Genomic DNA, 15705 nt, shown 5'->3' with positions numbered 1-15705 from the left:
TTGCTTTACCAAAAGCAAAGTTACTGTATTGGTAGGTGATTCAAATTTGTATATTCGCAGTCCCCTGCAGAATCTGCTGGATAGATAGAACAAGATACCGGATGAAGGGAAACCTATGGCGATACAACTGATCAAATGATTTTCTATTTAGGATGGAAAAAGGCAACCCCACCATATATATGGAATAAAGACCCATAGACCCAACATCATCTGAGAAATGTACAAACAATGCCCAAACTGCAACTATAACTATTTTTATGCTGTTAACTACACCATGAAACAAAGAGAAGCAATGCAGAAAGAGATCTCAATTTCCCCCCAAACTGCTGAAGAAAACCCTAACACGTAACAGAATAAGATTAACAGATGAATTCATACCCATTTAAAAAAACTCATAACTTAAGCATTAAGTGTTCAGTACAGCTGTAGCACTATGCAACACACACAAGCACAAGTAATCCCTGTAGAGTAAGAGAACGCAACTGCCTTTGTCAAAACACAATGAATTTGGTTTTGGTAAAGGATGCTGAAACTCAGGATAAAGTCTAATTTTGAAGAAGGGGAGGAAGAGCAGGGGACTAGGTGCCTTTGAGCTGATGAATGAAGATTGACACCTTGTGCAGGGAGCAGAATACCAAACTCTCTGCTTCTTTAAGTCCTGACCTGCTCTGTGCCTGGGCAATTGCGCACTTCCTGTATTTCTCTTAAATCCTTCATGAGATTTTTAAACTCTCATCAACAACCTTGAGACCTGTTTTTCAGGTGTGGAACATGACCCTGTCCACACTGTGACCAAGGCTAGAAAGGATATAACAGGTGAGTGGAATGACCACACTCTATTTGGCAGATCCTCCATGCCTTCAAACACTAAGAAGTATAGTTCCCCTGTCAGCTGGAAATTAAGTTTGAAGGTCGGTGTCTTTGTTCATACTTTTGATCACAGCTCAGGAGTCCAGTAAAATTCTAGAAGCTGTGCAGGGTCAGGATGCAACCTTCCCAAGTCCTTCCCGTGACACACACTACAATAGGCTGCAGCAGATTAGCAGGATAAAACCTTTAATTTAATTAGAAGATGTCCAGGTTTTCTTGCCTTTTTATGTTCTTTTGTCCTTTTCCAGTAAAAAGGCTGATACTACCTGAGTTGTTTTTTTTTTTTACTAGCTGTAGATTTAAAAAAAAATTAACGGTTCTTTTTGCCAAGAAAGGTATACTTGGTATGCTCACTTAAACAATTCCACCAATTTTCACATTTATTCTAAGCCTTAATTCTTAAATGTTATGGCAGAATAGTAAATTATTTTCCAATTTACTACATGGGACTAATTTATTTATCCTTAATTTATATCTGTTTTCTTTACGATGCAAATTAGAATCTTATTAAACTGCAGAAAAAACACAGCTTCAGAAACTGGTTTTAGTCAGTGAGCCAGTTAATCACACTCACTTATAACAGAGAAGCTGCATTTAACAGAATTTATTAAAGCTGATTATGCACATAACATTAACTGTTATCCTGAAAAACACCTGTATTTAACAAACTGAACTTGCAGTTTTTCATCACTGTGTCCACTATCTTTTAGTTGAGAGATTTGCGTTTTCACTCTCATTTTTTAAAAGAATACACTAAAATGAAATAAGCTTTTAGGATTGTTGTTTTTGTTTGTTTGTTTTGTTTTTTTCTGGTAACTTCCTAAACGTTTATCAACTTTGAATGAAACTGTAATTGAACTGAAGCAAATTGCAATGAGAAAATAATTTTGTTTCGTTTGTGTAACAGCAAGAGCTGTCCCAAGAAGAGCAGTCGCTTAAAAAAAACCTCTGGGTCCAGGTGCTCAGCCAGTGTTATCTCCAAGTTTAATAGTTTGGCTCTGCACAGGAGAAAGTAAGACTTTCTTGGATTAAATGTATGCATACTGAGCTCTTCACCACTGTTTCTGAAACTTGCCAAATATTTCACATACACAAGTATAGAAGAAGCAATGGCTAATCATACTGGCATTATAATTATTTTGTTCATGGCAAAAAAAGGTCTTTCACTGCTTGGTATTTCCCTACATTTATTTGAATAGATAAGGAAAAATACATTTGATCTATTTTAAATATAATTGTATACTATAAATTTTCATTAAATGCAAGTTCTGATTTCTCAGTTCTTGCATTTGTTAATACTAGTTTAAGTCAAATAGCAGATTAGACAACATATATGGGATTATTTCCCAAATAAAAGTGTTCTAGGACCAAAACCTTGGAATGAAATGTATTTATAAGTGCAATTCAGAGCTTTCACAGTTCAGAAACTTTAATCAAGACTTGAGGATTTATGTAAGTAAAAGAAAAGCTAAAGACAATTTGTACTTCTCTATTTACCAGAGACAGATGCCTGTTAACCTATAATACTTAAAGAGATTGCCACGAGTTATTTATCATTACAGCAGATTTTTTGGTATGCAGCTGTCTCATGACCATTGAGTAGCCTCAGTTCCTCAAGCTCAGTTATTTCATCTTACACTTTATTCCCAATTCTCCAGTCCTCTTCCTCTATCTCAGCAACCCATGGCAATACCACCAGATTTTTTTTACCAGGTCACCACCAAAAATAAAACAACATACTGATCTCAAATTGCCCCATGGCATCTTCTAGCTGGTGACTTCTCTCTAACCAGACCTTCTCTCCATAAACAAAACTCACTGCCCTTTCCCCATGAGCTAGTTCCTCTGACAGACTGGGTTTCTCATACTAAGCCCCATCTAAACTACATTACAATGGCTCATGTAGAGTGTTATAAAAGCCTGGCTGAAACACAAATAGGTTTGATCCCCTGCATTTCCTTGCCTATATAGTAAGTTATCAAAAAAGATATCGGGTAACTGGTACTAACCATTTTTGAGAAACTGTTGCATTTTAACTCCAAACATTTAGCCATCAACAGTTATCCTTGCCTGCCCTCTCTTTGTACTTCCTTCTCGTGGCCCTCTCCCTTCATGGCTCAGACTGAGATGAAAACACACCATATCTAGTGGATGAAAATACCAAACCTTGAGTGACAGACACTACTTGTAATGAAACACATCCTGCCGGACCTACTACAGCAAGGTCACTCATTTTTCTCAGTTAAAGGACAACAAGTGCTATGGTTTGATCAGATATCGAGGAAACTGGCTCACCAAATGGTCAATCTGGTATTTCTAACCATCTTAGATATCTGTCTAAAACTCTGCTTTGACAGCTTTCTGACAGACCTTAAAAAATGGGGGTTTTGTTTGTTTCACGCTCCTCAATTTCCAGACAATCCAAATTAAATACAGAGAGAACGTGTTATGTCCTGCATGCCTACATGTGAAGATGGATGTGAGCAAAGATGCAGGAAAATTAATCCCAGCAGTGAATATGGATTTGTTTCCCAAGTAGAAAGGAATTCACAGCTTAGAATAAATGAATGAAATTAAATAATGATAAAAACTAATCCTCCTGGCCAAAATAAATTATTTTATGAAACAAACAGATGGAATTGTAGGGAGGGAACAAAACTCTCCTTTCAAGCCTTAAAACCAAAATTGCTTCTGTTGTCTTTGATCTAAATTGTATTGAAGGTCAGTGAACATTGGAACAAATATTGCTAAATACTGTACTCAATGGATAGAAAGAAAAGAGGAAGGTTTGGCTTTATTGTCCATAACACATCACACAATGAGCTCACCAGAGTTACCAGCTGGGGCCTCGCAAACCACATTGACCAAATAAGGCAAAAGGCTTCGTGCCTGGAATCCTTTCCCAGTTACCTCACCCGGCTTCTGCTCGCCTTGCTACAATAATTGGAGAGGTCATTTTTTTAAACTCAGATGGAGTAAATCAACAGGCTGTCCAATGCAAAGCTGGGTTTGTGTAGTCTCTGGAGAGAACTCAGCTTTATTTAAACTGAGTGTGTACAGAAAAGGAATAACTGAAATATGTGCAATAGAAACAAAAGAGCAAGTAGTATAAATCAAGAAGAGCAAGTGATGTAGATTTTTGTATATTACTGGTTAGATTACAAACACTAATGTTTTATGGGAAATGTTTCTCAAATTTGTTGGGTACCTTCAGGTTTTTGAAGTGCATGTGAAGAATTGGTCTTTAATGTTATTCTTGTGATGTTCCAAAAACACTTGAACTTTGCACTCTGAGTTTATACTGTTCTTGTATTTAAAATATAGCTTTGGAACATCAACAAGATATATTTTATCCCTCATATTCTTTTGATTCCTGTGACCATATTTCTGCCTAAACTCATTATAGTTTTGAAGAAAAAATTAAATATTCTCAGTGTCTATATTAAAAACAGCTATAGGATATTCATCACAGTAACAAAGAATGTGTGAACTTATTTATTACTAAAATAAAACCACGATTCTCATAATTTATAACATTTTCCCCTTTTTTTTTCTTGGAGGGTGGAGTTTGCTTGTATTTATCTGCAACTGAATTTTATCTAGTGTTTTATAAAAGAAAGAAGAAAGCCCAGAAATCACTTTTAAGCGCTCTCTCACATAATCTTCCTCCAAGCAAAATCTGACAGTAGTACCTAATATAATTTCGTATTCTCTATATTGGTAACACAACTGTCTAATAATATTTTTCTTCCACAAATTTGGAAACACAGCTTAACAGGGTACTAAAATTTGTAATATCCGATTAGAAGACAGAGTCCAAGACCCAACAGCTGCTTGGATTTCTAGCTACTGCTAACATTGCCAATGCTAAAGGCATATCAGTCTCGTGCTTCTATATCCAATCTCTTTAAATATTTGTCCATAAGATATTATCATGCAAATTAATTGCAAAGTGACAGCTCTAGAAATGTGACATTACTATCAGCTATTCTGTGGAGTTTGCACCATCCACAGAATCACAGAATACGCTAAGCTGAAAGGGATCCACAAGAATCACCAAGTCCAACTCCTGACCAAACACTTCTTGAACTCTGTCAGGCTGGTGCTGTGACCACTGCCCTGGGGAGCCTGTTCCAGTGCCCAAACACCCTCTAGTGAAACCTTTTTTAAATATCCAACCTAAACCTCTCCTGACTCAGCTTCAGACCATTCCCTCAGGTCCTGTCACTGTCACCACAGAGAAGAGATCAGTGCCTGCCCCTCCTCTTCCCCTCACAAGGAAGCTGCAGACTGCAGTGGGGTCTCCCCTCAGTCTCCTCTCCTCCAGGCTGAACAGAGCAAGTGATATCAGTGTCTGCTTGTATGGCTTCCTCTCCAGACCCTTCACCACCTTCATAGCCCTCCTTTGGACACTCTCTAACAGCTTCCTGCCTTATATTGTGGCACCCAGCACTGGAGGTGAGGCTGCCCCAGCTCAGAGCAGAGCAGGACAATCCCCTCCCTTGCCCAGCTGGCCACGCTGTGCCTGATGCCCCCAGGACAGGGTTGGCCCTCCTGGCTGCCAGGGCACTGCTGGCTCATGTCCAACTTGCCATCGACCAGGACCCCCAGGTCCCTTTGTGCAGCACTGCTCTGCAGCATCTCATTCCCCAGCCTGTCCTTACATCCAGGGCTGCTCCATCCCAGGTGCAGAATCCAGCACCTTTTCTTGTCGAATTTCATCTGGTTGGTGACTGCAGAGTGCTCTAATCTGTCAAGGTCTCTCTGCAGGGCCTCCCTGCTCTGTCAACAGCTCCTCCCAGTTTTGCATCATCTGCAAACTTGCTCAGTGTCCCTTCCAGACCTGTGTCCAAGTCATTTATGAAGATGTTGAAGAGCACAGGGTAAAGGATGGAACCCTGTGGAACCCCATTAGTGACAGGTCACCAGTCTGATGCCACCCCACTCATTAAAACCGTTTGTGTCTGACCCATGAGCCAATTCTCACCCACAACATGATGTTTATTCAGCTGAATGCTGGGCATTTTGCCCAGAAGGATCCTGTGACAGCATGGGAAGATTACATCAGCTGGCTTCCCTTGATCAGCTAGGTAGGTTAGCTTGTCATTAAAGGAAATCAGGTTTGACAAGCAGGACTTTCCCCTCATGAAGCCATGCTGGCTGTCACTAATGACTGCATTGTCTTTCAGGTGTTTTTCAATACCTCCCAGAATAATCTCCATAACTTTACCAGGCACTGAAGTCAGACTAGCAGGCCTGTGGTTTCTAGGGTCCTCCTTCTTGCACTTCTTGAAAACTGGGACAACTTTCACCAGCTTCCAGTCAGCTGGGACATCTCCAGTTTCTCTTCAAATAGCAACATGTACACAGAAATGTTTTGGCATTTTGGGCAGGAGAGAGATGACAGTAAAACAGAAGCAAGTTTGGATTTGCTGTGAATACCGTTCTACACACTGTTGTAGACCAAGACTACAGAGAAAAAAACAGCTCACACCTGCTGTGGACCTGGTAAAGTCCACTCAACTGATGCGTCTAGAAAAGACCAAAAATAAAAAGTGACATTCTCAGTCTTCTGTGGAACTTGCTGCTAAAATCCAAACAAGAAAACATCTATATCTTTTGTTTGACTATCAGCACAGATCATCCCAGAGGAGTTCAAAGAGCCAAATCTCTGCAAACCTTCATTAACTGGAGATAAATGACCAGCAAGCTCAGCTCATTCTATATTTATAAGAGCTCATAAATGCTCAAGGGCTGATCCCAGTGAACCAAAGTAGGGGTAAGCAATCTGATCATGTTCTCCACTTTACCAATAATGGGTTTCACAAGGCCCAAATTTCTACTCTATTTCATATGGGTCTCATTATTCCTAGATCATACCATGCTATTTTGTAATTACTAGAAAAACAATACTGAATGTAATTAAGCTCTGACTTGTTTGTGTTGATACCATTTAGTTAAAGGCCAACTGTAATTGCTTCCACTGATAAAAATCAATTCAAAGGCAAATGTATCACACTTGGTTATGACGGTGTTCTGCATCTCTCATTTCTGAGTCTGGCAGTTGAACTTCATGTGCAGTGCAAGAAAGTATGTTTGTTTGACATTTTATAAAACAATAACCTGGGAAAGCTCTCTTTAGGGTATCCATCTGTCAAGCCAAGTATCCTTCAAAACACACAGCACTGCATATTGAAGTGCATTAGACACAGGAATAAGAGTAAGCTGAGCCAGGCTCCCTCTTGAACTCATTCTGTACAGTGTAGTGTGACCACAGACAAGTCAAAACAACACCTCTAAGAGGAGCAGATGCCCATATTTTACACGGAAGAGATATGGAAAAGAAACCAGCCACTGTGATATAGCAAACAGAGAGGACTCAACCTGTCCTGCAGTGCCCTGCCTTTAATATTCTTGATCATACAAAAAACAAAGGAGTCATCTTCAATTAGATCATTATGTAGGTGTTGGCATCTACTGAGTGATATATTCAAAGGAAACCTGAGTGTCTTACAGAGTTCAGCAGAGAGTCCTGTGGACCACCTATGGATTGTCTCTGTCATGGAGCAAGACAGACAATAGTATGGTGGGTTGAGCTTTCAAATAGGGTGTTCTGAAGAATGATATCCCTTAAACTACGAGAATATGAAATGAAACAGTACTACAAAGAACTGGATGACACTACTAAAACCAACTAAAAATAATTTTGTGCTGGGATTAAATTCTGATTCGTGCAGCATGGTAAATAAGCTCCCAGCCCTGCATCTCACAGCAGCATAGGGGTGGGACTAGAGAAGAATGTAGTTGTACACAAAAACATATCAAGTGAAAGGGTAAAGAACACCCACTTCAGAGAAATCTGACCTCAAGTTCGCAGTAAAAATTCTTCACAAACATCTGCTTAGTTCCTGTGTGGAAGCAGTCCCATGTGTTCGATACACATTCACAACAGCAGTACAAGAAGTATAAACCTTTGGTGTCTCTTTCCAATAGCTCTGGTCTTCTTCAGAGTTTCTTTGAGTACAGCACAAGCACAACTTCAGCTGCAACATCAGAGAGCTTTTTCTTGTACTCCTTTAACTTTACAAATGGAAAGTTTCCCAGAAATTCGTATGAGCACTAATATAAGATGAAAAATGCTTCAGAAATAGTGTATTTATGCAGAGAGAAGGAATGGTTACTGATCATAACCTCTAACTGACTACCACAGCCTCCATGCATAGCCCAGAGATTGCGATCAAAGCAGTCACCAATTGGCACTCAAAAATTCAAGATCAGACTGAGAACAACTCTTCTAGACTAACAGTTAATTCCAACATATTTTTCCCCAATATATCTGATTTCCTGAACTGACTACTGGACCCTGGCATAGACAAACTGCGTTGTCTCTCTCACATAATGCTTAACACCAAAGAACCAGATAAAATTACCAACTGAAGCACTTCCACTATGGGACAATCCCTGGAGAATATTAAGATGAATACTCTGGCAAAATGAACATGAACCACAGCACTGCATCAGCCATGTAAAGAGGACAGGGCAAGCAGAGGCAGAGATCATGCTGAAACTGTCTTCTGTCTTTATACAATATCCTCTTGAGAAACTCATAGCAGCTGTTTGAATCCTCCCTGTGGTTCTGGGTTAACCCAAGACGCAGCATAATGAAAATGCAGACATCAGAAGATGAACACAATGCCAGATGGTAGGAATGTGCAACAGTAGCAAGAGCTGTGCTCTTTGCATATTATCAGTCTTTAAGCTCCATTTCTAAATTGTCTCCTCCTCTGAAGCAAAGAATTTAGTATCATTTACTAACATATTAATGAGGATAGCATCAAGTCTGTTTGAATAGAAAATGCCTGTTTTCAGTCCAGCCTTCAAAACACACTGATAAACTCAAATAAACATGAAATGAAAAACAACCTCAGCCACTTACTTTTGCTGCTCCTATTTGCTCTTTTCGAAACTTCTCCAGTGGTGCTATTAGCACATCATTAGCATTCTGGATCTGCAAAGTTAAACATAAAAGATATCTTCTTAATACAGAGTATTTGCAGAAAGTGGAGTCACCATAACTCTGCCAATGTCTGAAACATTCTGGTAAGAGCAGAAAGCAATTAATTATGTTTTCTTTACACAAAGCATACAACACACATGTACACTAGTCTACTACAAAACATATTTATGAATAACTAAAGGAATTGTAATGGAAGATGCAGCAACTTTCTCTCTAATATGCAGAAGGTCTTCTGGTACTTAACATCCATTTCTTTTAAGCAAGTTAAAATTAGAATAGAAAACAAAAACTTTCAGGAATATGTTTTGGCAAAACAAAGAAAACAAACGTGGATACTGACAGCACTGACTAAAAAAGTCGGTGTTTATGAAATCTGAAACTTTGACAACTGAATTTCTTCACCTATCCCCTTGGATTATAGACCTATGTACACTGAACAGAAGAGAGTGAGGCAGAAAACTCTAAAAAGATAAGTGGGCACTTAAAAAAATACTCTAGATCGTGTTCCTTCACTTTTCTAGTTTTTAAACTAATTTGAGATGTCCCACAGCTATTTTTATCCCTTTTTATCCTAAACCAGAGTTCTTAATGAAACACAGTTTTCCCCTCATGGCCTCTGTTTATTTAGTGTAAATCCAGTCCTGGGAACTCCTCCCTGAAACCCATTCCCAGCAGCAATCACCCAAAGCAGTCTGTAGTCATTTGGGAATGGAAACACACATGCAGCAGAATACAAATGGCAGCCAAGCCATCATGCCAAGGAAAGGTAGCATAATTTCCCTATGTGTCTTTTAGGGACAGGAAGAATAACCAATTAAATTTACTTTGCTGATGAAAATCAGAGAAACTAAAAACTGTCAACATATCAGAAATAAAGTACATTAAAACACACTGCAGTATTATATCATACTGACTACAGACAAAACTGGCTTTTCTGCACAAGTAGCTTTTTTTCTCCTCACCAGTACAGTCTTTACCAATACTCAGCATTTGGGCTTTGGCAGATTTAATGTTCTGGGCAAAGCTAATATGTACCTAAGCCAAATACGATTCTTCTATAACAGTAATTGATAAGTTATATTGTCAGCTGAGCACAAAAACTTCCCAAAATGCTGTAATAAAAACCATCTAGAATAAACCCACTGAAATACAAACACACTTTCTTTCTTCCCAAACCTAACATTACAATTGGAAACACCACAGAATCATCACATCTCTTAGCAAGGCAAAGTTTTAGGAGAAGCTGAGACTCTTATTGACACCCTTATGAAGTCCAAAGAGAGCAATGGCAATGCTCAGTGATATCATGATCAAAATGTACTACATTTAAAAACAAAAATCAGGCACAGAGGATGAGGAGGAATGTTTTCATTGCATTCAAGATCCTCTATCAGTTCCACTGGACCAGACTACATCCACTACTCCAAGTGGATGCTTCCCAGTAATAGCTGTCATCCAGCAATCTAACTGGGACTCAACACCTTTTACGAGGTAAAGTGCATGCACTTAGCAAAAGATAATTTCAATCCCAAGGATCACTAAAGCAGACTAACAGCAATGCAAAACTTAAACGACTTGCCCACTACCAAACAAAATTGCAGTGTACACGCCTGGAAGCAGCAGCTGGAAGTTCTGATAGCTTACAGAGCATGTATGTGGCTTTCAGCAACACACAAAGAAATCACAAATGATTGCTGGAGTCACTGGTATGGAAATGTGGATGCAGTTGTTTTGTTTTTTTTCCCACATCCCAACGTAAGTTTTTCTCTGCCCTTCAGATTCATTGCTAAATATGTCACAGTTAAATTAAGGAAGACATATGTATATTAATAGGTAGTTACCTCTGATACCAGCAATCACTACTAGTCCAGTTGCCAGTCAAACTGACCCCATGTGGAGCCGATTGGCTCCTCCCTTGACTCAATGCTACCGTGGTCATGCAGCCTCCAGGCCACACCAGGAGATCTCACTGCATATATTGTTCTCTTGGCAGTGTTAAAGGGACTGAAACACAACTCCTGCCCATCTCACTCAAAGCTGCTGCAAAGCAAATGAAGCATCTTGGAAAAAGAATGTCCTGCTTCAAACACCGTGGAAGAACATAAACATAGGAAGCACATGGAACTGAGAGGATTCATCAGAGAAGTAAGTGGCTCTGCTGGGCTGAAGCACAATGTTATTACTCCCACAGTTATACATGAAGTGCGAATGGACAGCAGGCTTTGCCAGGCTTTTATCTAGATGGGGTCTGTGCCTCTGAATAGATCTCCTAAGCCACATCAACAGAATACACTGCAAGCTCACCCCTGGGCTCAGAGGCTCTACTGGCAAGAGCCCTGTTGTGAAAATTCATCTCCCAGAAAAATTAGGAGCTAGGAAAGAAATAGGCTTTGGTTTTGAGGAGGGAGAATGTAGCAGCAAAGGACCCAAGAAAATCCCAGGAGATGCATATCAACAGCCACTATTACAAAATACAGAATGCTCCACTGTGTAAAGACTTCCATCAGTTTTCCCCAGGTTGTGCCTAGCTTTCAGAAAGTGAAAATTATGGAGAAAGAAGAAATTTTGCCTTACATATTCACTTTTAAATTTCCTTTCTTTGTCAATTATTATCACTGCAACTACCTTACAGTTTCCTTCTTAAGGGTTATAAATCAGCATACAGCTCCCCCCTCCAACACACACACACACTCTTCTGTGTCCTGTGAAAGTAGCAGTCCAACACTCCCACAAACATTTCTATGGAAATCTGATTGCTTTAGATAACCTGAAATTTTCACTGTGTGGTCCTAATAGAGTAACTTTTTTTCCTGCCAAGATGATAATCACTCTCCTACTCAGTTATGGTGCTAGGTTGAAATCAGGGACACTGGGAACAGGCAAACAATGTCAAAAAGGCTAACAGTTTTTGTAAACAGCAACTTCAGAAATCCATGTTGCGTTTAAAATATGGATCTAAACCCTTCCAAACTTATTCAGATTAGTCACACCTTTAGAGAAGTTACATTTTCTTGATCTAATGGTTATTGAATGTTACACAGTTTCAGTGCTCAACATGGTTAATATGTGGCAGTCAATCAAATTATGTGCTTGTTTCTTCTTTGGCAAAAGCAATTGTCTTTCTCCAGAAAAAGAAAAGAAAAGCACAATTTTAATTTACTGACAGTTCATCAGTCTTTTTTTAATTAAGACGCTAGACAAGTACTAGCAAGCATAATACAAGAATATTACTTTGATATTTGAGAGAGCTATATTAGATACAGTAGTAAAGAAAACAGATTTTTCTAAACTAAAAAACTTTTTCGGATTTTTATCATTGGTATATATAATTCCACTGAGTTATAGGTTACTTGTTCATAAAAGCACCATCGAAATAAGTACCACCAAAACCACCCAGAAGTTGTACAATTTATTAAAAAAAGAAACATTTAAAAATTCAAAATACTTCTTCTAAGGCAGTTTGGACAACTTATGAGGTAACTGTTTGCATAACTGCAATATTTCAGTACACTCTGACAGCCTTTGAGACAATGTGGTGAAGCCACTTAAGTTGTCTTTTCTGACTCATGATCATCCACTTTTCCAACCTACCCTCCTTCCCTCCAGAAGTTAGCTGTGAAATTGAATTTATGCACCAACGCTGAGATTAAACTGTGGTTTTCGCACATCACAGAGAAACTCCACATCTATATTCGAAGACATTGTGGGCTAGCAATTCTTTAAACTTTTCTTTTTTTACTAAAACTTCTGATCATTAGAATGACAAACATTAAGAGAATCATAAATATTATATAATGTTAGAAAAGGAAGAATAAATTTTTTGCAAACATATCTGAACGTTTCCATTTCTAGATTTTCTTAAATTCAAGTTGACATTATTTTTTGAATGAGTTTTCTAATTAGTTTTCTGATTTTTCTCAATTTGGGAGAGTGAATGATATACAGCCTGTACATGCAGCATTCTCTTACTTAAAGAGGGTAGATGAAGATTTACATGGAAAGAGGGTAGGTTTAGATTAGATAATAGAATGAAATCCTTTACTGTGAGGGTGTTGAGACAGTGCCATAGGTTGCCCAGAGAAGCTGTGGATGCCCCATCCCTGGAAGTATGCAAGGCCAGGTTGGATGGAGCTCTGAGCAAGCTGGTCTAGTGGAAGATGTCTCTGCTCATGGTAGAGAGTTGGAGTCGGATGATCTTTAAGGTCCTTTCCAACCCGAGGCAATCTATAGTTCTACTTTGGTAGAACCAGTGGATAGAAACCAAAATTTACCTAAAAACATTGATGCAGCTGCTAATTAATTTTTAAATACTAATAATACAGACAGAAATTTTAAGGCCTGAATTGTTTTATAGGCTTTTATCTTCACCGTAGTGTGAAGTAACAAGAACTGACAATACCTTTTGAGCTTTGTACTTCCATTTGTAGGGATAAGGACTAGGTAGGTCACAGAAAGAACTGAGTTAACAGATTTACCAATTCAGAAGAAAACAGCAACAACTTAAGTGAGGCATATTTACAGTAACAGAATTAGGAATTATCTTAAACTTATCTGAATGATAGCAAAACACTTAAAACTGTGAAAAACTTTTGGGTTTATATAATGTATCTTGGAAAAACATTTTTTTGTTCCAGAATCTGCTATGACTACTTTTCATGGCAACACAGAATGACCACACTAGCACATGGTAAATAGAACTCATTTCCCTGAAATACTGAATGACTCACAAATTCTGAATGCTGACAAATACTAACTTTTTTCATGTCAGTATAAGACTTCCAGAAAACACAAATCAAATTCATTCAAAGGGGTCAACAAATCTCATAGCTAACATATGCACAGTAATGCATTTCTAATTTAGAAAAATATTTCTCTTCAGGACAAAAAGACATAATTTAATTTTAAATCTTAAGTTCCTAACAATTCCTAACATCGGATCAAAATATCTTTTCTTTCAGTCTGAGGCCTGTGTCAACAGCTCCTAATCAATACACCTTCAAATACAACAGCTGAGACCAAATACAGACAACCAGGCTTTTGTATAACTTGTGTATCAAATTGCATGCTAATGCAATATAAGAATATAAACATGCCATGAAAAAACACTAGTCTTGTATTTAAGTGCACAGTTTCTGTTTTAGAAGTTAGAAAGTGTAAATATTACACAAAGTTAATATTGTGGATTTCAATGCCTGTAGCTACTTGACCTTAGCAAGTAAATATTTTTACAGCTTTGTACAGAAAACTACACAGACGAATCACATACTTAAAAACAAATAATATACTTGAAGTTTATCTTAATACCTTTCACCTTAAAAAAAAAAAAAGACATCAAATAGTATCCAAGCTTGTGTTTATTTCCAAAAATTACACTGCCACTGCCATTTAAGGTAAAGCTGATGTTACAGGTGATTGAGAAGACCACGAAGTTTTAACTACAGACAATTAATAGCATAGGCTGGACACTTCCATGCACAATGTGTAATGCAACATTCAGCTTCTTACCAAAACCTAAAGCTGTATCAAGTGGTATTAATATACTGCCACAAAGGGATGCTTAAAAGTCACATGCTAGGCAAGGCTGGGCGTAGTTATACATATGAATCAAGGAATGGTTTGGGTTGGAAGGGACCTTAAAGATCATCAGGTTCCACCTCCTGTCATGCTTTCACTAGATCAGTTTATTTCTCAGGTGTTTTCAAGTGAAAACTTGATATTGCATAGTGTTTGTTTAAAAATACATTAGTTAGTGTCAAACCTGAAGAGATTGTTTTTTAATATAATAAAAAATGACACAAGAGAATATGCACAAAGGCTGCCTTTAATACAGAAAGGCCAGTCTCCTTATGGAGTCCTCACAAAACATTAGAGGAAAAACTGAACTCATCTGAAGAACAACTGAAGAATTTCAGATGTTAGGTGTCCTCAGGAGCTTTTTCCTTTTTACTGATTACAGACCAGGCAGATAAAAAAGCAGCCAACCTTCAAAAAAGTCAGTCGTCATGAAAAATCTGATTCAGATCTACGGTCTGCTTTTTAAACATAACATTGATATTCTAAAAAGTACACACTGATAAGTGGTGTAAATATACATAGAAAAAAATGTGGTATGCACATATGATATTTTAAAATTAACATTGCAAACAAAATTTCAGATCACAATTCTGAGTTGGAAGGGAGCCACAAGGATCATCAACTCCAAATCTTAAGAGAATGACCCATTAAAGCCCATCCAGGGACTGAACCCACAATCTTGGTGGTATCAGCACCAAGCTCTGACCAACTGAGCCAATCTTCAGCCATTACTTGGTAGAGGTCTTGGTAAATGAAGGCTTCCTGATACATTTTCCTGTCAGAACATCTAATTATGGGTGAGTGAACAAACTAGATTTGAAAGCTTCATCTTTCCAAATATTTGCCATCAGATTATTTTTTTTCTGCTTTCCGAAGTATTTACTGTTCTAGAAATAGTAAGTTACAGAGAAGGTAAGTAAGATAGGGGTTTCACTTGAAGAACCCATATTTCAGAAACAAATGTCTCAGAGAAGTAAGGGTCCATCTTTTCATCTCTGTGTCCTCTAATGAGGACATAGTACCTTAAGGCTTGAATATTAACTCCAAGTCCCCTCCCATCAATGCTTCTTTCTATTTCCAGGCTATGGAAAACTGACAAAGTTAGACAAGTACAGATGCTGTATCTTCTACATGAATCTGAAGATTCTGAACTTCCCCTTAATCTGGGAAATTATATCATTTAGGGTTCTGAAAAGAAACTGGTTCCATACCCATTTTTTTGAGCGACAGAATCACAGAATGGT

At 38.2% G+C, this 15705-nt stretch overlaps 1 protein-coding gene across 1 annotated transcript in view; it reads right to left on the bottom strand.

Moving 5' to 3' along the window:
* Positions 1-15705, bottom strand: part of ARHGAP42 (Rho GTPase activating protein 42) — a 140790-nt gene that overhangs the window by 53843 nt on the left and 71242 nt on the right. The window contains exon 4 of the mRNA XM_014886584.2: positions 8807-8878. Coding sequence (XP_014742070.1) covers positions 8807-8878 — 72 coding nt within the window. The remainder of the gene's footprint in view (positions 1-8806; positions 8879-15705) is intronic.

This window comes from Sturnus vulgaris, chromosome 2, assembly GCF_052056855.1.
Source record: "Sturnus vulgaris isolate bStuVul1 chromosome 2, bStuVul1.hap1, whole genome shotgun sequence".
Taxonomy (NCBI): Eukaryota; Metazoa; Chordata; class Aves; order Passeriformes; family Sturnidae; genus Sturnus; species Sturnus vulgaris.
This window is presented reverse-complemented; position numbering and strand designations above follow the sequence as displayed.